Genomic DNA, 26197 nt, shown 5'->3' with positions numbered 1-26197 from the left:
GAGTGAAGAAGAGGAAGAAGACGAAAGTTCTCGTTTTTCAGACTTATTCCGGTTACTTATACTTGGTCAACCAGATCTTAACAGTAGCAAAAGGCGGCAAATTTGAAAAATGTAGGCGCGAAGGGATATCGTCCCATAGGGTCTATGCGGAAAGAGAAGAGTCGTAGAATGTATGGGCTCCCCTACATTTCACGACTCTTCTCTTTCGGCACAGACTCTAGAAAATTTGAATTTCGCGCCTTTTTTACTGACAAGATTTGGTTGACCAGCTATATTAATGATTTTGTAAATATTATTAACAACTCGCAAATCCCCTAATATTACACGTTGGACATAATAAAAATAAGTCGAATATAAATACCATAATAAATGTTGTCCACGAAAATATAATTATAATTCAGTGCGTTCAGTGCACACAGCACGGTTTTGACGTTTTTTATGGTGTCTATAGCTGGCTCCTAAAACACATCTATTTTAGATAATTACAAATGGCTTCCGTTTTCAACTTGCGGTTATCCTTCACTGCTGGCATGGTTTTTTAATCAAGGTTTGTAGCAATAATTGGCCATTTTATTGATAATAGTGTAGTGTATCATTATTACTATTGTGAATTCTACTTGCTAGGTAAGTACTTTTGTAACTAAACTCAATGTTAGATGAGGAAAATACTACCCGTGTTTGTTAATTTTAGGAAGGTATCGTGCCGGCTTCAGTTTACGTGAACAAAATATTGCTATTCAGTCCACTTTTTCGTGTTGCGTTATGTTTATTAATTATTGTGTTTTGAAATATCCATTAATTTCCTCTTCCGGATATGCATTGTATTTTCCGTCAAAGCAATTATTTCTTTTCCAGGATCAATTTGCCGTGAGATAGTATTTGATTATATTATTTCTACTGAGTAGTTCTGCTACTGCCACGAGTCATGGGCATACAGGATCTACAGACTTATTTAGAAAATGAGGGAGTGGGTGTGGATTTGTTTCGGATTGCTCGGAATCATGCCGGCGGCTTCCGACTAGTGCTTGACGCGGAGGGGTGTCTAGACCGGCTATATGGAGGATATTTCTCTGGCAAGTATCGAAATTATTCGAAATTTTGATATTACTGATGTGTATTGTATTTGCATAGCATTAATACGATTCTGTATAAAAGATGAAAAGAACATGACATTTGACATTTGCAACTTGTTTGCAACCTTAATTCTAATAAACAAATCTCACTGGGAAATATACTGGGTCAACCAAATCTTGTCAGTAAATAGGAACAAAAAAAACTATACTCATCGTTTTCTTTTGGGTGCTAGTACTAGTGTAAGACAAAGATAGTATGATTCTCTGTCTATGCTTGAAATCAAACAGACCTTTGACACACTATACCTACATAAGCATTCTTAATTGACCGTAGTTATGCAGAAAACGACCAACTCAATTTTTTTATCAATGCAGAAAGCAACTAAAGCCACCGAGTTAGGGTATATCATGTATGTCACTTTGACAAAAATAAAAAGTTGGTCGCTTTCTACAGAACTACGGTCAATTATACTTCTTTTTTCTAATGAACTACTGTAGCTTCCAGCAGAAAGAATATGATTTGTGATTCAAGATCAGATGAGAAGTAAAAAAATAACACACATAACATTTTTTTAGATACATCTGTTTTTACTGCACTTAATTTTAATAATTTTACTGCAGCATCAAAACAAACAAAACCTGGATTGTAGAGTTAACTTGTCTTTATTTAAATTGGTAGACAAAAAAAAAACCGGCCAAGTGCGAGTCGGACTCGCGCACGGAGGATACCACACCATCAACAAAAAATAGAGCAAAAAAATTGTGTTGTATGGAAGCCCCCTTTAGATATTTATTTTATTTTTAGTATTTTTTGTTATAGCGGCAACAGAGATATTTGTGAAAATTTCCACTGTCTAGTATGAGATACAGCCTGGTGTCAGACGGACGGACGGACAGCGGTCTTAGTAATAGGGTCCCGTTTTTTACCCTTTGGGTACGGAACCCTAAAAATATATAAAGAAAAAGCATAAATATTATGTATTATGAATTCCATTTTATTTGCTTTGTGTTTGTTGTAAAAGTTAATATTTTTGTTTTTATTATTTAGATTGGGCATGTGGAGGACAGTGGGCCCGCTGTGTCCAATTCCTAACCACCCTGGCGCAGGCGCTTGCCGAGCACCAAGTGGCACTATGTGTTTGCTTCAACGGAGCGCACCCTGCTCCGCCAGTGGCTCCGCAGCACTGGATCCAGACACAGTCTACTTACAGGCAGAGAGTCAACTCTGTTAGTCTATGTTTTACTCAAAAAAATTGATTATGCCTGAATTTGTGCATGTAGTCTATCATTTCATCATTATCTGATTCTCATTAGTAATGTCTATTATAATATATAATAAACTCCCCGACTCTATAAAAGAAGAAAATGATAATATATATATATATATATATATATATATAAATAAAATTAAACAGTTGCTATTACCTAAGTCATATTATACTCCAAGCGAATTTTTTAATGACAGATCATAATTAAATAATATCCATAATTACAAATACATTGAAATTTAGATTTTTTTTTTTGCTAAGACTTGACTTTTGTACTTTTGACATAAATTTAATTCTTATTTTTACATTTGCTTATAATTATTGTTTATATTAAGATAATTAATCACAAGTTCTCCTCTCCTTGGAATTGTAAATAGTATTTTGCAGTGCCCAACAGGGTTCACAAAGACCTAGCTTATAAGTTTACCACCTGTACAATTACTTTGTGAAATTGCAATAAAATATTGAGTATTGAGCTTCTTACTGAGATTAAATTTGCAAAATTATTTAGAGTAAAACCACTGGTTCTATAAACAACTCTTACAAAAAGTGCCATCAACTTCTCAGCATTCATATATTCCTTATTTTAGGTACCTATACATATTTGTATGTTCTTTAGGTTTCTGAAAATATGTCACTAAACACTTTTTGTTTTTCAGGTATTGCGCCATATTGTCACAAAGGGTACTCCTCCACCCAAAGTCTGGTGGGTGCCACCAATGGGGCTACATTCATGTCTTCGAACAGCTCTAAGATACCTGAATATACCCATTGTGAGTCTTAATTATTAATCTTTCAAGGAGGTAATCTCCTTAGTTCTGTTCAGATGGAAACGTACGAATGTGTCATGTACTAATAGTAAAATTATGTACTGAGGTTGACTGAAGTATTATGACAAATATGACCGTTTCCGAGAAAATACCATGGCACAAGATTATGCACCACATTTTTTTTATAAAGTCACATACTGGCTCTCAAAAAGTGCTATGTTGAAATTGGTTTTATGTGAACAAGTAGACAGTATTTTTAATTGTTATTGTTTTGCGTGAATAACATGTTTTTTTTCCTTATCTCTGCAGATGGTATCCTCCGATGACCATTGTCAGGAAGTGGTTGGCCTGTGCCGGGAGAAAACCTATGCTGGCCTGGTGGGCTGCTCTGGAGAGTACCTGGTGTTCCAACCTCCGAGATACTTTAGCTCGTCACAGCTGAAGCTAACATACAGGGTAACTATTATAGGCGGTTCCACTAATCTTGCTTGTACCCAGTAACTACTCATCAATTCAATATCATTGCCCAGTATAAACTTCAAGCAGGCAACTATACAAACAAAATTGGCAGTCTAATTTGGATCTATGGTATTAGAAAATAGAATTGAAATTTTTCTTTATTTTAAAATCAAACAAGTCAAAAATTGCTCTGGAGGTGTTTCATCTAGTAAGTACCTCAAATGCTAGGGTACATATAAAGATATTCTTTACTAGTTTTTTTTTTACTCTGGAACATTGTGCGCGCGACTACTGTCTTTTGGGAGTTTATTTCAAACCTTCACCATTTGATTAGTTATTTTAATGCCATAATGCCTCTTAGGGAAATGAACATATCAATTGTGATAACATTTTATTATGTGAATTTCGACAACATTTGCTAACAAATGTGATTAAATTCAAGTAGGAAGAGATTTTAAGGAACACTTAAACTCTATTTTTTTATTCGGTAGACTAAAATGACATTTCATAGTATGAGATGACACATGATGTTCATACTAAGAAATGTCATTTCAGTCTACGGAATTAAAAAATAGACTATAGACACCTTTAAAAATTGGCACTAGGTAAAAGCTATAATAAATTGTTTATAGGTTTTATGTGTCTACTCAAGGGCTTACGACACCCAGAATAAGGGCTGATTTAGACGGCGCGCGAACTCGCATGCGATTTTAGTTACATTGCCGACTGTTTTGTTACGTCCAATTCAACTGACCGATCGAAACCCGCAATGTAATGAAACTCGCATGCCAGTTCTCGCATCGTCTAAATGAGCCCAAAGTTAGATCTTCAATTCAATCCTGTTTTTTGTTGCAGTCTTCCTTGGAAACTAAGGAGTACAAGATCCACGAGTTGCCCGAATTGCTGGACGTGCCCCAAGATCGCCTGTGCCTATTGGCCGCACTTCTCGGTGGTACCATTCTGTCGGAACAGAGCCTCACTGATTTCTACAAGCGGTTAGGAATTACTCAGAAAAAGGTATATAATTAATAATTATGCCTACTAAAGCTATAAATGTGAAAGTAACTCTGTCTGAGCTAGCTAGCTAAAATAATTTATATATTGGTGAATCAACTTTTTAGTGTCATTCACTGCCATGACCATGACTATTATTACTAACATGATACAACATTCCGTCTAACAAACTGTACCTTAATATTGTCTTCGGTTACCGCGATAGTTACTAATATATTCGTATATTGAACGCGATACGCGATATAATCCATTTTAATAGTTTTTTTTTTTCAAACTGTACCTTTATTGTCCCTTGGACAATGGGAAAACTTTACCCACCCTTTTGTTTTCAGAGGTTCATCTAATATAATTTCAATCTATATTATTACATCTGCCTCATCAGAGCAGATTGCATTTTCATCAAGGTAAAGGTTCCGTTTGGTTCTGTTACAGCAACAAGTGCCACCGGAAGCCTTGATAAAGGCCGTAAGCCAGTTCGTGCGGGACCTGCCCTCCTCCGACATGGACAGCGCGTGTATCGAAATATTTGGCGACCTCAACGACCTCCGGGCGGCCAAGCTCAAACAAGCCGTTCAGTATTACCTCAATGGCACCAAAGATGGCTTCCTCAAATACAGAACTGCCACTGGTAAGTTATACTCAGCTTTATGAGAATTACTGTAACTGTGTTTCTCGTGTTTTCATTTCCATGTGCAATAAAGTATATACATACATACATACAAATAATGTTGGTTTATGGGAAACACATGTTTTTATCTATCTAGGGTCACCCAGAATATTTATCACATATAGTTGGTCAAACCAATTTGTCAGTAAATAAGAACCAAAAAAACTATACTCATCCTTTCCTTTTGGGTGCTAGTACGCCTAGTACTAGTGTAAGACAAAGATATCTCTTATTCTCTTCTCTTATTGATTATCTCTGTCAATGTTTGAAATGACAAACCTTTGACAAACTATATTCATATTATTAAGTGCGTCAATGTTAGGTTTCTTTGACTTTCCCGCAGAGTAGTATTATTTAATTATTTTTTCGCACTTCCTATTCAGAAAAGAGCTATTTCTTCCCTGCTAGGAGGGATCAAAGTGGCACTTTTCCTCCCTGCTAAGAGGGATCAAAGTAATACTTTTCTGTTCTAGCACACTATTTTAACATTTTTTTTTTAGCTTAAATAATCTGTTTAAGCATCAGATTGTGTCAACACTAAGTTTTTTTATTTTCCTCATAGTTGATGTGAAAAGCAGTATGTGTCACACGTCACACGGTATCAAAATTATCTCGTCTTGGGCGTTAACACTGGAATCCCTCATTACGCTCAGGGTTCTACTTTAGAATCTCTCACTACGTTCGGGATTCTATTGTAGAATCCATCGATTCATTCAGGATTCAATGTACGCCCTTGACGGAAATATATCATTTTGATCCCTTGTAACACAAACAACTATTAAACTTCATGGCATTCTCTTGCTATTAGTCAGCCGAAGGGAAAAACAGAAATTTTGTAAAGTATGTATTACTGTAGTAATGTATAACATGTATTTCGTTCTTATTAGGTCGCCGCCCGAAAACTAACAAAAGAAATCAGAAACCCGACAGTCCACAGTCATCCTCTGCCGATTTGGACACTTCCAAATTAGCGGCCGAGTCATCCGAACACGAGGTTTACTTTCATTATTTAATCAGCTACTTGCTACGATCATCCACGCCTTTTCATCGTCATCCTATACATTGGCATACAAAATTCATACTAGGTCACTATATAAATGTTGCATGATTCAAAATTCAAAGTGCAGAGTAAATTTTGGTTTTTATGAATTATTTATGTATGTGTATTTGGATTTCATAGCCGTGAATTTTTTAGGAGACTAACGTATTGCGATTCATGTCATCAGTTACGTGAGACGAAATCGTTGCGACTGTGTTTGACAGATTTGGCAACGTTTTGCAACATGCAAAAACCATGGAACCTTTCAATTTTGCCAGATATGTCAAACTTTAGCTCTTTCCTGACTTTGTAGGAACCAATATTGCTAATCGGCAAAAAATTTTTTCGCACCGCTAAAGATCGGTTTTCCTAGGATAGCCGTGCAGTCATATAGCGGCCGTCTCCATACTAAATAATACGGCTAAATATGGATGTCGCAGTATTTGTATTGAGACGGCCGCTATATGACGGCACCGCTTTCGGAGGAAAAGCTTGAAGTCAGGGAGGGCCATAGTCCTCTGATATATGTGACATTTTCAACTGAAAGTTACCACATTGTCGGTTGTCGATAAGGTAGATTTCAAATTGAAGCCTTATATGGAAATAGCGTCTTATTGACAACCGACAATAAGTACCCTTTTGGTTGAAAATGGTCCATAATAGTCTCATTTCTCTTCCGGCATGTTTCGTTAGACTATTTCCTAAAAAATCCACGGTTAATACGTTAATTTGTTTTAAAATCCATTTTATTTTTATGTACAAGTTCCTTTCCATACTCTGAGCACTTACAAAATTTTTAAAACGCTAAATTACAGCAAAAAGGCTTGGACGATTACAAATTGGCTACAGCAAACGCGTCAATGAATGCCGACTTTAGCACCGAGGAGCGGACGACGGAGGTGGGGCGAGCGTTGGCTTCCATGTCGCTCGAGGGCGGCGACGCGGGACCGAAGAAACCAGCGCCTAAACCTGTAGAGAAACAAGACAAACAAGCTGCAGCTAAAGAGGTGTGACTCTGAGAATATTAAAGCCTAGAAACCTAATTCAAAAAAGCCAATTTGTTTAAAGCCAAAATATAACTAATTAACATATTCACTGCTGTCGATTGCGGGTTTTGTGTTCGTAGGTGCTTTTCACTTCAAAGCGGAATAAACATGTTATGTAACACTATAAACTCTCGCGTTTTTTTACACTTATTTAGTGAATATAACGGGTCTAAGGCCACCAGCTGGCGCAACCCAGCTGAAACGTCGGATATTATTTCGCGTTAGACCCGTTATAATCACTAAATATACATGTTATCGGGCTAGCAGTGAATGCGTTAAATCAATGTAAAAATATTCATCACAGTATGGGAAACCAGAGGGGATACCGCGAAAACCGAAATTCGCAAATTGCGGCGATCTTTCTCTTTTACTCGAATGCAGGCGTAGTTAGAGTGACAGAGAAAAATGCCCGGTTAGCCCAGAATCCAGAATGTGCCGAGACTCATTTTCATGGCTTTAATCACAGACAAGACATCCTCTAGACTGAGCATAGTAACGCTACCTCCTCTGCCGTTTGCCTGCCTCTGTAGTTTTACTCCATCTTCGAGTCAATCCCGTGCCGTGATTGGTCCGTGTCTTTGAACGGACCAATCACGGTACGGGATTCGCTCACCTCGTCCCCCCGCACCCCCGTATTTTTGGCAGCATCGGTTTCATAAAATAATTGCTCTAAACTCCGTCTAGAGGATTCCTAGTCTATGGCTTTAATATTCTAAGATGTGACTATCTACCATCACTAGTCTGTCGAAATGGAAGCATGAACACCTAACTGCATCTAGCAACGCTAAGCGTCGGTGGCAGTGTGACTGAATTGTGTTTATGTTGTCTCAAATGTCACCGAGATCAACATGTGTGTTTTTTGTTCTGTAATTGTTCTTTGCTTTGGCGCTGCAGATTAATTTTACCTAGTCCCTAGTCCATTCCATCTCAAACTGTGTTTTTATTTTGGTTTCATTAATTTGATAATCATCCATTACTTTTAGTCATTTCTGAAGTAGCTATATCGTATTCTAACCTAATGAAATACATATTAGACTTATAGCTGATCATGTAGAAGAGACAATCAATATTGAAAACTAAATAATAATCTTAATAAATTGAAGTAGATATTATATACTTACGAAAGATAAAGTAACCAAGGCCTCAAGTGCCAGGACTGGGAAATATTTTCAGAAAATTGTTTGATTTGTTTCCTAGTATAGTCGTCGACGTCAAAGATATGTTTACACTTTTGCACCTTACTCCTTTGTAATATAAAGGCCAAAAATGTAAACATATCTTTGACGTCGACTGTACTTTTCATTGGTATAATACAAACACATCTATTCATTACAAAAAAAACACTACGGTGTGAAAGCAGAATTTAGCTAAATACGCGCATAGCGCTGTTTTGCGGATAGACATCAGTGTGATAACCGATTGCGACGAAATTAAAAACCGATTTTAACATTTTTGGAGTAGGAACTCATTACGTTCATTCATCTCAATGGAATACTTGCTTTTAGTAACCACAAAATAAAGAAGTGTCCAATTTTCAGAGCCGGCAAACCAAATCGCCGAACTCGGACAACTGCCCGCCCGCGCCGGCCGAGGTGCTCCGCACGTGCGCCGAGCGCCACGCGCGCGGCCTCATGCACCCGCACATGCTTTCCATCCTCACACACCGCCAGGTACTTAAGCTTTAGATTCCTCCGAAAACGGTGCCGTCATATGACGGCCGTCATATAGCGGCAGCAAAAGACGGCCGTCTTTACGGTGGCGACATGTGGAAAGTACCACGGCGTCATAACACACCGTCATCCACCAAGGTCAAAGCGGCAAATTTGAAAAATGTAGGCGCGATGGGATAACGTCCCATAGAAAATTTGAATTTCGCGCCTTTTCCTACTGACAAGATTTGCTTGATCATCTATAATTTACTTGGAGGATGAAATATCATCAGAAGAGGAAAATAATCGTAGTACGGAATCATTTATTCAAATCTCGTGTCATTTATTCAAAATGGCGTCACCGCTATCTAATAAAACGTTCACGAAACTATCGACAAGGTCATGACGGCCGTCATCTTACGTTACGTTGACAATCAACGTAACGTAACGCCGTCTAGGAAACCGCGCCATCTTGTTTACATAGAAAACGTTCTAGTGACGTCAGTCAACGCTATATAGCGGCCGTAATATGACGGCACCGTTTTCGGAGGAATCCAAAGCTTTACCCCGCTAGGTACAGTCACCTGCAATAATATGTTACTCTTCGAAGGCCGCAATAATATGTGACAGACACGCTCTTATGGCTCTACAAATATGATCGTGTCAGATATTTTTGCGGCCTTCGTTGTGTAACATATTATTGCAGGTGACTGTACAACAAATCTCTGAGCTCAGACAACTGCCCAGAAATACCTAAATTACTGTCAGTTTGTCTAAAATATTTGAGATCCATTCTGACTAATAATTATAAATCATGTTCACCCAGGTGGCGCTGCCAGTCCTCATGGAAGACGACAACCACCGCGAGATCCCATCCATCCACCACTTCTACCGCCCCATCCGCCAGAATGTCTATGCCATTCTATACAACATGCACCACCATCGGTTCATGGCGCAAAAGGCTAAAGGTACTTAGCCAATAAGGACTTACCAAACCTTTCGGTAACCTTATAAGGTCAAGTGAGGTAAATGCAACTATGGGGTTATTGCGTCTCTCCGTTCTTTCTCGAATACGATTGGTCGAAACGCCCTCCCGTCGTCTAGTAATAAAGCCTGAGCTACTTGGAAATGAAACGTTGCATAGTAGAGGGCGTTTCGACCAATCGTATTCGAGAAAGAACGGAGAGACGCAATAATCCCATAGTTGCATTTACCTCACTTGACCTTACTAGGAACCGAGCTAAAAACCAATCATAAAAAGATGTGATATTTTGTGTAGGTGCCAATCCCTTCGCGAAAAAACTGAACCTACTCGTTCTGAATTAGGTACCCTCTTTAGTCTACTCAATCTCTTATTTTAGTTTTAGTACAACATTGGTATATAATCAGGACGATTGGGTATTAAATTGGCCAAATGAACTTTTGGTATCTGGCATTTAAAAACATAACTTAGATAACATAGCAAGCTTATTCACTGTGCCACAGAATAAGTAATAGTACTACCGTACAGAAAGTACACTTCCTACAAAACCGAAGTTTGACAGCGATTCAGAGTCGAATCATGATATCCCTTTCTAACTTATGGCACTATCCCTTTCGGCTATTTAGGGTTGTCAAAATTCAAGCCATTATCTTATCTGTAGTCGTGCACGCAAAGGGACGTCAAGTTGTGTCAACCCTAATAATTGCTCGGAGCAATGCTGAGCCGAACGGAGCCGAGTTTGCCCGAAGTCAGGAATGTCTCCCCACTGACTGCCTGGCGGCCTAATGTGATCACGTATTTATCTTTTCACGTGAGGGCAGATGACTTATGTGTTAGTAAAAGATCAATCCCATCAAAAACATTACATATAAAAAGATGCCAGTCTCGCACGGCTGCATAATGACATAAGGATCATCGACACCTAATTGAACATAACGCTAGCGCTAATTGCAGTTTGAGCATTACAGATATTTACGAGTACGGTACGAGTAAAGCATTATGTGCGATTGCCAAGTCATTATATGTATTACAAATTAAAGATATCTTATTGATACGGTTTTAACACCCCCTGGCACTGATTAAAATAACCGACTTGGTTTCACATTATATCTCAAAACTTTTTTGTAGTAAAAGCGGTGCGAGACTGGCACCTTTTTACATGTAATGTTTTTGATGGGATCTCATCTCTTTTTGTAGACAGTCCTTCTTTTCGGGTACTCCTACCCATACTATGTATATACATGTCATATTTAAACACATCTTCATTCATACTCACATCGTACATCGTTGTGTACCTTTACTTTACCTACTATTTGTAGGAACTGCAACAGTAACTTTGTAATATCATATATTTATATGGGATTACAAACTTACTTATGCAGTTCTTAGATCTTAAAAACGTGACTGATATTGCAATATTTTTAGGTTTTCTATGGCTTGATAAGCTAAAAACTACTTGTGTTTAAAATTTGAAACTTGTGGGTATGCTAGAAGTATGAGATCGAGAATGATGATCGGTGAGTGTATAAGTGAGTGAGTGAGTGAGTGTGTCAGTGTCGAAACTAAGGAACTTTGACGTACAATAATTCTTAAACTACAAGTTCAGATTTAATGTTTTTGAGAATGTATCTTAAGCATGTTAAGCCCTATATGTCACTGAAAATTCAGGGTTCTAGCTTCAGCCAGGACAAAATTACAGGACGTCGAAAATGGCCTGAATCGCTTCGAGAAAAGGATGTACGGCCGCGTGCCTCTTTGTTTTGCTCGACTTGGCGGGGGCACTGCCGTGCCCCCGCATAACATTGTGTGTGTTTTGGAAGGCTTAAATTTGAATATGTCATGGATTTCGTGTTAAATATCGTCAGGTAAAATTGCAAAACCACTTACCTATCTCCTTCGCGAGCCAATGTTCGATAGCTTGCCGCGCGATATGGAGACGGGGCTTTAAAGATATCAAATTTAAGAGCACTCAGATATAAACTGAGTGTCGATTTCAGATGAAGGCACATCGAGCATGTCGGTCGAGCGCGCGGTGACCGTACAAGTCGCCGAGTGGATCTACTCGCGCGTCAACGCGGGCAAAACTCCCGAGATGGTGCCCGGAGTGGTTCTCGACTGGCCGGTGCCCACTGTGCAGAGGCTTTGGTTCGGGTGAGCTTTGTATTATATCTGCTGATTTTTTAATCTGTTCATCCAATTATTGGAGCGTTAATCCGGGTAAGATTGCCGAAATGGTGGCCGGCGTGGTTCTAGACTGGGCTGTATCCACTGTGCACTTTGGTTCGGGTGAGCTTTGACCTACAATGCCACAAGTTCTTATACTTTCTTTTGAGATATTCTACAAAAAAATTAACCCTGATTATGGTTTCATTGCGTATATTTATGATGCAAATTTACGTATCATTCCGTATCATACGTATCAAATATATATCTAGGATGATCCAGTTAGCCCAAAAGTTTTCCCCCGATAAATGCCTTTTACCGTCAATATTTTCTTGTAACCACTTTAGATCAATTACAATCTTGTATTGCAGAACCGCGCAAGACGACAAGTGCCGCCGCATGCGTGCGTTCCTGTCTTGCATGCGCTCGGACACGCCGCTCATGCTCAACACGTCCTACGTGCCGCAACACCTGCTCATCTTGGCCACCGTGCTGAGGTAAACATTCCCTTATAAATTGTTACCAGTGCATTACCTAAAACAAGTGCACATCAACGCCGCTCATGCTCAACACGTCCTACGTGCCGCAACACCTGCTCATCTTGGCCACCGTGCTGAGGTAAACATTCCCTTATAAATTGTTACCAGTGCATTACCTAAAACAAGTGCACATCAACGCCGCTCATGCTCAACACGTCCTACGTGCCGCAACACCTGCTCATCTTGGCCACCGTGCTGAGGTAAACATTCCCTTATAAATTGTTACCAGTGCATTACCTAAAACAAGTGCACATCAACGCCGCTCATGCTCAACACGTCCTACGTGCCGCAACACCTGCTCATCTTGGCCACCGTGCTGAGGTAAACATTCCCTTATAAATTGTTACCAGTGCATTACCTAAAACAAGTGCACATCAACGCCGCTCATGCTCAACACGTCCTACGTGCCGCAACACCTGCTCATCTTGGCCACCGTGCTGAGGTAAACATTCCCTTATAAATTGTTACCAGTGCATTACCTAAAACAAGTGCACATCAACGCCGCTCATGCTCAACACGTCCTACGTGCCGCAACACCTGCTCATCTTGGCCACCGTGCTGAGGTAAACATTCCCTTGGTCTCTCCAGAAGATCTTTATTTGCCATGCCCTAACCTACTTTAACTATAGATGTTTATCTTTGTAGTTGTTTTTTGTTTGATGCTTTGGGTGTACATACAAGCTATCTCTGGTAAAAAAATCCGTTAACGTATTAATGTGGTTCAGTGAAGGGGACGGACTGAAAATTCGCGCTGCGCAGGCAATTTGTAATGAAATGGCTGACGCAGCGTATGTGACAATTTTTTAATTTTATTATATATTGTAACCTATCTGTTTTGTGTGTGGCAATAAATGATCTAACGGATCACCATCTCTCTCCAGAAGAAAGACGATCTTTTAGAGTTAAGCGTTTCAGATTTGTAGCATCAACTAGACTACCTGGAGAGTAGGAAGCCTACCCTAATTTTAATACGGAACCCTAAAGAGTGCAATTCTGGAAAAATATTGCAGTTCCACAGCTTTATGTGTATAAACTTTTATTTTTTTACAGATTCATAATGACATCGCAGATTCAGATCTTGCGTCGTCAGGAGTTGGACGCGTTCCTGGCCACAGCTTTCTCTAATGATCTCATGAATGCCCTTCACTTGCAAGAGATGACGGTAAGTTGTACTGCTTTTTCATAGGTATCCGACCTTGTAAAATCATTTTCGACTTACGATTACTATTGGATCTTTATATTATAAGATTTATAAGACCCTATGTATTTTTCGCAAAATATAGTACAATGCTTAGTTTTTTTCTAACCGACTTCAAAAAAGGAGGGAGTTATGTTTGAGCAACTAAGAACGGTTCTGCATGTTTTTGGTTTTAAAGTGAGGAAAGATATGTTATATGACTATTTGAAAGCCGGCGCGGATATTCATCGAAAAATATTGACTGCTCAGTACAAATCTCGAGCGAGACTGCTCGAATGGTCCCTGTGTTCCACAAGTAATGACACCTCTCGTGTGGTGCGGTGTCGTGTGCAGGTAAACGGCATCAGCTCGCGCGGCGTGCAGCTGGGCGCGCTGGTGATGGCGGGCGCGGAGGCGGCGCTGCTCGCCAACGACGCGTGCGGCGCGCCCGTGCCCTGGCTCGTGGCCGCGCCCTGGCTCTACTTCGACGGCAAGCTGCTGCAGCGCAACCTGGCCCGCGCCATGCACTGCAAGCACCTCGCGCAGCTCTGCGACAACCACCTCGACACTGTCGTCAAGGTACCGTGTTGTATGTGTGTGGTGCAGGGGAACGGCATCAGCTCGCGCGGCGTGCAGCTGGGCGCGCTGGTGATGGCGGGCGCGGAGGCGGCGCTGCTCGCCAACGACGCGTGCGGCGCGCCCGTGCCCTGGCTCGTGGCCGCGCCCTGGCTCTACTTCGACGGCAAGCTGCTGCAGCGCAACCTGGCCCGCGCCATGCACTGCAAGCACCTCGCGCAGCTCTGCGACAACCACCTCGACACTGTCGTCAAGGTACCGTGTTGTATGTGTGTGGTGCAGGGGAACGGCATCAGCTCGCGCGGCGTGCAGCTGGGCGCGCTGGTGATGGCGGGCGCGGAGGCGGCGCTGCTCGCCAACGACGCGTGCGGCGCGCCCGTGCCCTGGCTCGTGGCCGCGCCCTGGCTCTACTTCGACGGCAAGCTGCTGCAGCGCAACCTGGCCCGCGCCATGCACTGCAAGCACCTCGCGCAGCTCTGCGACAACCACCTCGACACTGTCGTCAAGGTACCGTGTTGTATGTGTGTGGTGCAGGGGAACGGCATCAGCTCGCGCGGCGTGCAGCTGGGCGCGCTGGTGATGGCGGGCGCGGAGGCGGCGCTGCTCGCCAACGACGCGTGCGGCGCGCCCGTGCCCTGGCTCGTGGCCGCGCCCTGGCTCTACTTCGACGGCAAGCTGCTGCAGCGCAACCTGGCCCGCGCCATGCACTGCAAGCACCTCGCGCAGCTCTGCGACAACCACCTCGACACTGTCGTCAAGGTACCGTGTTGTATGTGTGTGGTGCAGGGGAACGGCATCAGCTCGCGCGGCGTGCAGCTGGGCGCGCTGGTGATGGCGGGCGCGGAGGCGGCGCTGCTCGCCAACGACGCGTGCGGCGCGCCCGTGCCCTGGCTCGTGGCCGCGCCCTGGCTCTACTTCGACGGCAAGCTGCTGCAGCGCAACCTGGCCCGCGCCATGCACTGCAAGCACCTCGCGCAGCTCTGCGACAACCACCTCGACACTGTCGTCAAGGTACCGTGTTGTATGTGTGTGGTGCAGGGGAACGGCATCAGCTCGCGCGGCGTGCAGCTGGGCGCGCTGGTGATGGCGGGCGCGGAGGCGGCGCTGCTCGCCAACGACGCGTGCGGCGCGCCCGTGCCCTGGCTCGTGGCCGCGCCCTGGCTCTACTTCGACGGCAAGCTGCTGCAGCGCAACCTGGCCCGCGCCATGCACTGCAAGCACCTCGCGCAGCTCTGCGACAACCACCTCGACACTGTCGTCAAGGTACCGTGTTGTATGTGTGTGGTGCAGGGGAACGGCATCAGCTCGCGCGGCGTGCAGCTGGGCGCGCTGGTGATGGCGGGCGCGGAGGCGGCGCTGCTCGCCAACGACGCGTGCGGCGCGCCCGTGCCCTGGCTCGTGGCCGCGCCCTGGCTCTACTTCGACGGCAAGCTGCTGCAGCGCAACCTGGCCCGCGCCATGCACTGCAAGCACCTCGCGCAGCTCTGCGACAACCACCTCGACACTGTCGTCAAGGTACCGTGTTGTATGTGTGTGGTGCAGGGGAACGGCATCAGCTCGCGCGGCGTGCAGCTGGGCGCGCTGGTGATGGCGGGCGCGGAGGCGGCGCTGCTCGCCAACGACGCGTGCGGCGCGCCCGTGCCCTGGCTCGTGGCCGCGCCCTGGCTCTACTTCGACGGCAAGCTGCTGCAGCGCAACCTGGCCCGCGCCATGCACTGCAAGCACCTCGCGCAGCTCTGCGACAACCACCTCGACACTGTCGTCAAGGTACCGTGTTGTATGTGTGTGGTGCAGGGGAACGGCATCAGCTCGCGCGGCGTGCAGCTGGGCGCGCTGGTGATGGCGGGCGCGGAGGCGGCGCTGCTCGCCAACGACGCGTGCGGCGCGCCCGTGCCCTGGCTCGTGGCCGCGCCCTGGCTCTACTTCGACGGCAAGCTGCTGCAGCGCAACCTGGCCCGCGCCATGCACTGCAAGCACCTCGCGCAGCTCTGCGACAACCACCTCGACACTGTCGTCAAGGTACCGTGTTGTATGTGTGTGGTGCAGGGGAACGGCATCAGCTCGCGCGGCGTGCAGCTGGGCGCGCTGGTGATGGCGGGCGCGGAGGCGGCGCTGCTCGCCAACGACGCGTGCGGCGCGCCCGTGCCCTGGCTCGTGGCCGCGCCCTGGCTCTACTTCGACGGCAAGCTGCTGCAGCGCAACCTGGCCCGCGCCATGCACTGCAAGCACCTCGCGCAGCTCTGCGACAACCACCTCGACACTGTCGTCAAGGTACCGTGTTGTATGTGTGTGGTGCAGGGGAACGGCATCAGCTCGCGCGGCGTGCAGCTGGGCGCGCTGGTGATGGCGGGCGCGGAGGCGGCGCTGCTCGCCAACGACGCGTGCGGCGCGCCCGTGCCCTGGCTCGTGGCCGCGCCCTGGCTCTACTTCGACGGCAAGCTGCTGCAGCGCAACCTGGCCCGCGCCATGCACTGCAAGCACCTCGCGCAGCTCTGCGACAACCACCTCGACACCGTCGTCAAGGTACCGTGTACAGTACGATGGTCTGTGTCAGCGTCTACCGGGCTCTAGTGTACCGATGCGGGCGGTTATGTAACAATAGGGTATTTGACAGTTTTTTTGTGAATGGTATCTATCAGTCGATCAGGCTTGTTTTAAGGATCAAATGTCTGTATGGGACCCATTGTCTTAAAGCAATACAAAAGCCACAAATGATGGTCAAAGTCTGGCACCCGCACTTACTGACGAATCACTTCTAACAAAATGGCAATACATTGTGACGTCATCATGTAACGTTAGAAGCCGTTTGGATTTATGGAAAACAAGGAAATTGCGATTTTGTCGGTGAAATATTGCGTTTATGTAGATATATTGTTGCTATACAATTTTTTTTGGTACCATTATTTTATTCCTATTTGGAAGTTTTTTTTTTAAGGTTTTATTATTCCCATATATTTTTTAAGTTTCCAATGCATTGTGATAAATTGCTCATTTTCTATCTATTTAACCTTTTGAACGCCAAACGGCGCATCCATTTGCCGTGCCACTGACGCCACGGGGGTAAAATTTAGTTTTGTGAATAAATACTGCCAACCTAAAAATGGGGTGTTTTTCAGTATATTTTCATCAAAAAACGATCGACGTCAAATGCCGTCTTTGGCGTCGTCACGAATTTGCGTTGACGTCAATTGCCGTCTGTGGCGTTCAAAAGGTTAACTAGATTTAGTTATAAAATTGAACATGTGTCACCAACCCTATTGTAACTAGTTGCGTGTGTGTGTGTGCGTGCAGGTGGAGCGCATGCGCAAGGCGATCCTGGAGGGGCTGGAGGTGGAGTGGGCGCTGCCGCCGCTGCCGCTGGTGGCGGCGGTGGGCGGGCTGGGCTGGCGCGGGCGGGCGCGCGGCGCGCGGCTGGAGATCGCCGGCGTCGTGGTGGGCCAGTGGGGCGGCGACTACCCGCAGCGTGCGCGCTACCCGCAGGTAACACACCACACAGATCCTGGAGGGGCTGGAGGTGGAGTGGGCGCTGCCGCCGCTGCCGCTGGTGGCGGCGGTGGGCGGGCTGGGCTGGCGCGGGCGGGCGCGCGGCGCGCGGCTGGAGATCGCCGGCGTCGTGGTGGGCCAGTGGGGCGGCGACTACCCGCAGCGTGCGCGCTACCCGCAGGTAACACACCACACAGATCCTGGAGGGGCTGGAGGTGGAGTGGGCGCTGCCGCCGCTGCCGCTGGTGGCGGCGGTGGGCGGGCTGGGCTGGCGCGGGCGGGCGCGCGGCGCGCGGCTGGAGATCGCCGGCGTCGTGGTGGGCCAGTGGGGCGGCGACTACCCGCAGCGTGCGCGCTACCCGCAGGTAACACACCACACAGATCCTGGAGGGGCTGGAGGTGGAGTGGGCGCTGCCGCCGCTGCCGCTGGTGGCGGCGGTGGGCGGGCTGGGCTGGCGCGGGCGGGCGCGCGGCGCGCGGCTGGAGATCGCCGGCGTCGTGGTGGGCCAGTGGGGCGGCGACTACCCGCAGCGTGCGCGCTACCCGCAGGTAACACACCACACAGATCCTGGAGGGGCTGGAGGTGGAGTGGGCGCTGCCGCCGCTGCCGCTGGTGGCGGCGGTGGGCGGGCTGGGCTGGCGCGGGCGGGCGCGCGGCGCGCGGCTGGAGATCGCCGGCGTCGTGGTGGGCCAGTGGGGCGGCGACTACCCGCAGCGTGCGCGCTACCCGCAGGTAACACACCACACGGAACTAGCTCTTTGCTATCCGAGCTGATTCTCCCCTTCGACCTAATCCGCATAGTCCTTCTAATTAGAGACCACTCGGTCTCAATCATCGCTTCGTTGTGCACCCTCTCTGCTAGCATGGTGATACCGTATCTACCTAACTTGGTGCTGCTTTCGAGCAAATGCGAATATTTGCTTAAAGAATTTTAAATACCTGCCAGCCTATTATGGATAGCTTTATCCATCTTTATCCACGTGATAAAATAACTGTCACTGTTTAACACCGTGGGAAAGAAAGTGACGGACACCGTTTTATCACGCTGTCACGTAGACAAGCCCGACCATCATATCCGTACAGATGTTCAAATAAATAGTGTCCTAATATATAAACGAGGCATATAAAAAAATATTTACATTTAGTTTCCGGACAGCTAAATATTTAAGTTTTGACTGAATGACTGAAACTGTTAGGTTTAAATTTAATCGATTTTTTTATCGTACCAACGGGACCATCGGTACAACACGAATCGTGATCGAGACACAGCTATTTCGACGCCATGAACACCAGCCGTTTTCCCCCATGATACTCGTAGGTCGGTAGAGCTACATGTGTGTATATGTTCAGGCGGCGCACTACGTGGGCTACACGCCGCCGGTGCGCAACGCGTACGGCGTGCGCGGCGGGCGCGGCTGGCGCGGGCGCGGCGCGGGGCGTGGACGCGGCGCCGTGGCGCGCCCGCAGCGCCGCCGCGCCCTCACCGACGAGCCCGCCAAGCCCGCCAAGCCCGCCACCATCTCCGTCAACGGGTAACTATACACTAACTTACTCTAGCTAGGTAGCTGGAGCTCCCGGCGGTATCTCTTTTAGAAACAATATATAGTTCCTTGAAAATTATCAAGCGCGGGAGTGGCTATCGCACCCAAGACTAGTGTTGAGTCGCTCACTCGTGAGGCACCTCATTTGTACCACTCATTTTGTTAATTTGACGCAGTACTTCGTACCGCAAAAATGTCTTACTTCACTCCTCTATTCATTGCACTCATTTACTCGCGCGCATCACAAACACCTCTTGCCACTATCACACACTTCAAATTTCAAAAAACTCTTATCCGTTCAAATTCACTCGCGAGTCTCGCGATCCTCAAAACTGATACAACTCTCAAGAGAGTCACTGGATCGCGCGAGGCGCTAGGTGCTCGCCTGCTCGCCGACACTCAAAACTCAAATGTCTCAAATGAAGAAACGAGTGATTCACACTGTCAACTGCCGAACTATAGCTGGTCAACCAAATCTTGTCAGTAAAAAAGGCGCGAAATTCAAATTTTCTATGGGACGATATCCCTCCGCGCCTACATTTTTCAAATTTGCCGCCTTTTTCTACTGTCAAGATCTGGTTGACCAAATGTATACACTATTGGCAGTCACTAGTTTCAAAATTACCTTGAAAATTATTAAGCGCGGGAGTGGCTATCGCACCCGAGACCCCTCTCCGCGACCGGCCAATGGGAAAGGCGAATTTCCTCTAAAATAATCACTGACATAATAGTTATTTTCGATACAAGTGCGAAAAAGAGGAAATTCGAAACTAGTGGCGATAAATTAAAACTCGACCGAAAGGAGTGTTTTAAATCGACACGAGTTGCGAATTACCTATTCGCACGTGTATCGAACAACGTTTTACAGTACATATGGCACTAAGTTTCGACATACGCACGAAAAGTGCTATTTTACGCACTAGTGCGGAAAAGTAGCCCCATATTTGTAATTTTAATTTTCTTTATTTAGAAACAAACAGTCTCTTATAGTAATACATTATTACAATGAAGGGTTATCAGACTTATAGACCTACAGTTTCCTTAAATAGAATATATATTAACCATATAACTTATATAAGTAGTACTAAACTAAATAGATTTCAAAGTTGAAATGAAATAGAAGTTACAATAATAACAAACTAAAAGTGCACTTAGAGTTAACTAATAACTATCTAATTAAAGCCCATTAATACACTTCAAGGTCAGTCGTTTGAAACTACTAAACTTTACATTGAAAATATCTAAATTTTGAAATTTATCATCATACATCCTGCATGCTCTTCTAATGAAACCGTTTCTCGCGTAAGAAGTTCGACTACGAGGAATATAAAAGAGGTTCTTCTTTCTACATGCTCGCTCACAACGACGAGGTACTCTAAAGGAAATAGATTTTAACAACTCAGGGGCGTCAATAATGTTGTTTATGACTTTATAAAGAATTATAACATCAGTTCGTTCGCGACGCAAGCTCAAGGGCGAAATATTATATCTTTTCATAGCGGTAGAGTAATCTATGTATATATTTCCAGTGCGATAATCAATTGCTTTTACAAACTTTTTTTGAACAAAAATATGTACTGTAAAATATCATTATCGCATGGACTCGTACTGAATTCACCGAAAATATGGCTCGTGACGATTACAGAGTAGATACGTCGATGAAGTTGTATACGAGATTCGACCACAGAAGCGCGCGCAAAACGAGCCTATTCAAACACAACAACTTGGGTATAAACAATTCTCAAACCTTAAGATCTGCTTCCGAAAAATAAACGGGAGCCTGAGCTTTGAGAACCACACTACATGCCTACGTGGTTTATTGTTATGAGAAAGAATAATCATTTATTGGTGTCCATGTTAGGTAAACTAATGTTCCCTTTTATATGTTACAGTAAAACAGTGCGTCCCGAAGACCTGGGGTCCCAGGCCGAGGAAGGCACTCTCGGGGAAGAATCCGCTCCCGACAACGATAATGAAGGTCTGCAGTTATTCCTTACATCATCATACGTTCTATTAGAGCTCGTTCCCACTATGTCGGATGTCGTGGCGATTTTTAATCGTACGTTCCACTGGCAGAACATTTTATATGAAGCTGTTCACACTCGTCCGACAACGATTTTGTGTCGGATACTACATGAAATGTCGTGCGTTTTGCCAGCCCTCCCAGCCCGGAAAAAAATCGTGTCGTGTCTCGCTCGCGTACGAGTGAATATAGCGCTGTTCACATTTTGTCGGATGTCGGAACTATTTCGCCCGCGCCGATTTAATTCAGCTATCAAATTCTGAAATATTCCTAAGGTAAATCTTTCCCTGAGAATTGGGTGTACCCAATATCTCCTTTTTTTAACTGCCTCTAATCGTTTCTTTCGCAAAAAACCACAAACATTTCGTCGACGTTCATCTTGTACTAAGCCTCGCTACCCACTCGAAAAATACACGCCAGCTGCGATCGTGCACGACAGACGACTAGTGGGAACAGTACCGCCGACACCCGATTGAAATCCGGATCCGACATCCGACATAGTGAGAACAGCGGCAACGACACACGATTAAAAATCGCCACGACATCCGACATAGTGGGAACGAGCTCTTATAGTACATGTTTTTAATTATTCATTCCTGTTTTAGGAGCACAGCCGATGCGAACGAGGACTGCTAAAAATGCCAAGAAAAATGTTGGAAAAGGTAAAAAGAAGAATTCCAACCCGAAGACTGACGTCGCACAGACATTGGAGACCAATGGACCACTCGACAAGGTGACCGCTGAATAGATACTTACCACCACTTACCAACTACAACAGGACTTTCCATAAAGCTTTCCTCTATTCCCTTTTTTTCAAGTTTGTAACATATAACTCAGCCAGTTGATATATTTTAGATGGAGACGGGCCATAATTCGGACAAAGAGCATATCGGTCAAGGTGACGCCCCAGTTTCTAATTAGTACTAAAGAGTAGTTTTTTTTTACTTTCTGAAACTGTACCGGAGGTAAAGTCAATTTTATTTTGTTAGCCATTTATACTCTAGTAGTTAGATGCCTCTTTTATATTCAGCTTTGTCCGCTCCGCCGCGCACTGCGGCGGCGGCTAACGGCGGATCAGATCAGTTGCAACACGCGGTCGTAAACCGTTTTCATTGTTGGTTTTTAGTGGTAGCATTTGCGTTCATTTGTAGGGGAAAGCTTTCCAGTATATAATTCGTACATACGCGTATGTAGTAGTTTGCACAAATAACATTTATATAATTTCATTTGTGTGTTCTACTAACGTTCCGTTCCTTATCATTATTATCAATAAAAGTAACATCCGGGACATTTTGGGAATTAACAATTTACGTCTAAATATTGTTGTTGTAATGTAGCACGTGGTTGCATAATAATTGTGAATCAGATAAATAATAACACCTCGTATCGATGTTGTTATTGTCTGAGCCCGGGCGCCTCAAGCGCGTCAAGTATACGTGCCTCAAGACCTATAAGACTTCCCAATAAGAGACTGATTTTATATTACGTTGATTGTCACATAATGTGTACAATTAATTCTAATATTAATAACAAGAGACATGATGGAGGCGACCGCCTCCCTAAACCCTAATAAGACGAAGAGTGCCTCTTTGGGTATTTTGTGATGTGCTGTAAGTGAACTCTCCTGTATCAGATACGCATGCTCGACGTAGCCAGAGCAAATACCAAAGTGCCCAAAGGGAGTAGGTTTTGTTACATGCTAGTATTAATATCTGTGAGATAGACAAACCTCGAAAGCACCCGTTATTTGACAAGTGATAATTAGAAAATATATATTAATAAATTAACATGTTCATTGTTAAGTCACGTTTAATTAAAAGTGAGATGACTTAGTAAATAATATGTTTTGATTTTAAGCATATAAAGTACTGAGTCAGCATTATTTATTTACATATAGTAATATTTACAATTTACCAAATTATTATTTTTATTTGTTGGCTAGGTTTAGTCTATGTTATCCGAATGGTAAATGGAAGAGCTTAAAGCGATAGATGAGCGCTTCCTTCACCTATTCTCTCTGAGAGAAAAAGGACAGCTTATTTAGGACCTCGTTTCCAGTCAAGAGCAACTAATTGAAATTATAAATTAGGATTTATACGGACGGAGTAGTCGTTTTGGTTAATGCAACGTGATACCTGTTTAAGACCCAGGTGTCTAGTTGATCCCGGTTACTCGCTAGGTAACACGGACTAAACCTGCTATTTTCAGACTTGTTTTCGGTATTTCATGAAACGTTATTTAGGCGTAATTGGGATGGTTGAGTGTTGTTGGGAACTGTGTGTTGTATTGTAATTATGCTGTATTGTTGGCCGCACACCGCTGATTGCGAACTGTAATACCATAATACTGGGAGGGTTGGAATTTTTAGAATAGAAATTGCATTTATTGAATGATGGTTGGTGCTTTAGGATTCGTGGGACTGCCTGAAACGAGTCTGAAACTCATAGACTTAAGTCTTATAATAGACGATTAAATGAAACTGAAAGAACATTCGCATGTTGACTTTTCCTCATCCTATAGGGTATTATTTCAATAGGAAATTTTAGATTGTTAGTGATATATTTATACGCATTTTTGGGATCTCAATGTTGCGAATGTTCTTCACTTTATATGTATTTTTGTAAATTTGTTATAATGTTATACTTAATGTAGCTGGAATGACTAACAAGGATATTTGAGACAAAGTCTTGCTAAGATACTCGGTTGGCGGCACAACTGTCGCGACGTTTTGAACAGTTACATTCCATATCGAGTACTCGTGAACATTCGAGGGACAGTTCGCGCCGGTCGAGAATGGAACCAAATGAAGACTTTACAATTTTTGGAACGCTTTTACCCTGGCCAGAAGACAAAATATGTTGCAACAATACATATATAATTGATTTTATCAATCGAAATATGAGCAGAACTCGAGTGCAGAGCACACGTATAAGTAGCCACTGCGCTGTTCCAAGTAATTGCCAATCAAAGTAATGTAACTATAATGCATCTGACTTCGAGCCGCGGGCCCGAGCCCGAGCCCGGCACGCCTGCTCCCGCGGCGCCTCGCTAGCGTCGCCCCAGGCGACTACGACATATTATATATTTAAACATATATTATTGCTTGCTTATTAAACACGAATGTGTAGCGTTTAGAATTTTAACTTCAATGTATTTTCATTTCTTTAAGAATTATGTGTAACAGCATAAAGCATGTTATAGAGGATTAAAATAACATTTCAACGGTTTCGTAACGAAAAGGCAGGCAGCTTTTAGATCGTGAACGTTTCGAGTGAATTTTATAAGTCGATCGACGTTTCGCTTGCCTTTAGAGTTATTAAACCGTTTTTCGTGCTCTTTAAATATAAATATTCTTTGTCGTCACATACATACTTTAAAGTGTAATAGTTCATTAGTGGTGATTCAAAGGAGTAGACTTTATTTTTCTCTTTTTAAATCCATTATTCACTATAGTTTTAGATTATCCAACAATATTATAACATTTACTACATTATAAACTTGTTTGCCGACGATAGTCACTTAATATTGTCAACATAATTGTAATCAAAATATATTAGAATACTTGTGGTAATACATAACATTTTCGTAACTGAACTGTAGCAAACGTGGAACTGTGGCTTTTTTGAAAACACTTATAACTTAGAATGTAACCTAATAAAGAGAACTCTTTAAAAACGTTCATTACTATTTTAGTTTGGACACAAAAAAATATTGGATGAATTTAAATTGTAAACAGTTGTATTTGTCTTCAAATAAAACGTTCCATCATTATGAAATTGTTTTATTCATTCACTGAGATTTAAACGCTTATGGATTTCGGTGACAGTGGTTCCCTCGACATTAGCTATATAATTGATGACTATTTGAGCAGCGTCTTTGACGTCGTTATATTGGTGTAGCAGGTGTACTCTGATGGCTTTCTCGCCCCCATCGAGCAACTTGTCTAGTTCTAATTCAACTTTGGAAAGCTTCTCATATAAATCTTGTTTATTTTTGGATGTCATCTGAAAGTAAGAATTACCTATATTAACTTGAATAATCCCTAAATCGATAGGCATTGACTAATTTGTACGCAAATGTTTAACCTCGTTACATATTGTATGCAGTGCTACATAATTGACCGAGCGTTAGCGAAGGTCTACGTTTCAGCTTGGGTGCTTTCGTATATCTGGATTTTCTCTGCAGCTCGCATTTCTCAACCAGTTCCCGTGAAATTTTGTGAGCAATTTCGGTATACCTATAGATAGAATTTTTCTGTCTTTTTTATGTTCTGAATTGTGGAAATAATGTACCTACGACTTCCAGTGACGGGGCCGAGCCGAATAGTTTTTTACTAGGTCCCAATTAATGTGACTGCTGTATTTTCCTTCAAGAAGCTTCAAATTCCTTTTATTTCCTATCACGTTGGTGACAAACAAACATACAACCCGCCTGATGGTAAGCGGTTACTATAGCCTAAGGACGCAAGAAACTCTAGGGCTGTCTTATGCGTGTTGTTGGTCATAATAGTAATGCATAGACTAGGAATCCTCTAGACGGAGTTTAGAGCAATTATTTCATGAAACCGATGCTGCCAAAAATACAGGGGTGCCGGGGGACGAGGTGAGCGAATCCCGTGCCGTGATTGGTCCGTTCAAAGACACGGACCAATCACGGCACGGTATTTACTCGAAGATAGAGTAAAACTACCGTATAAGTGGCAGAGGGGGTAGCGTTACTATGCTCAG

General features: G+C 43.9%; 1 protein-coding gene across 1 annotated transcript; it reads left to right on the top strand.

Annotated features, from left to right (window-relative positions):
- The first annotated feature begins 414 nt into the window (after positions 1 to 414).
- On the top strand, positions 415 to 25246 carry LOC134650331 (constitutive coactivator of PPAR-gamma-like protein 1). Its single transcript, XM_063505292.1, has 20 exons — positions 415 to 547; positions 856 to 1073; positions 2122 to 2300; positions 3001 to 3114; positions 3421 to 3567; positions 4426 to 4587; positions 5017 to 5212; positions 6139 to 6245; positions 7106 to 7297; positions 8875 to 9006; positions 9812 to 9953; positions 11965 to 12118; positions 12502 to 12627; positions 13720 to 13831; positions 14201 to 14425; positions 17714 to 17941; positions 19257 to 19438; positions 21340 to 21425; positions 22076 to 22203; positions 22326 to 25246. Exons 2-20 carry the CDS (start codon positions 926 to 928, stop codon positions 22389 to 22391), a joined length of 2826 nt encoding a protein of 941 aa, XP_063361362.1. The 5' UTR covers positions 415 to 547; positions 856 to 925; the 3' UTR covers positions 22392 to 25246.
- The last annotated feature ends 951 nt before the right edge of the window (positions 25247 to 26197 follow it).

The sequence above is a fragment of the Cydia amplana genome, chromosome 8 (genome assembly GCF_948474715.1).
Source record: "Cydia amplana chromosome 8, ilCydAmpl1.1, whole genome shotgun sequence".
Taxonomy (NCBI): Eukaryota; Metazoa; Arthropoda; class Insecta; order Lepidoptera; family Tortricidae; genus Cydia; species Cydia amplana.
This window is presented reverse-complemented; position numbering and strand designations above follow the sequence as displayed.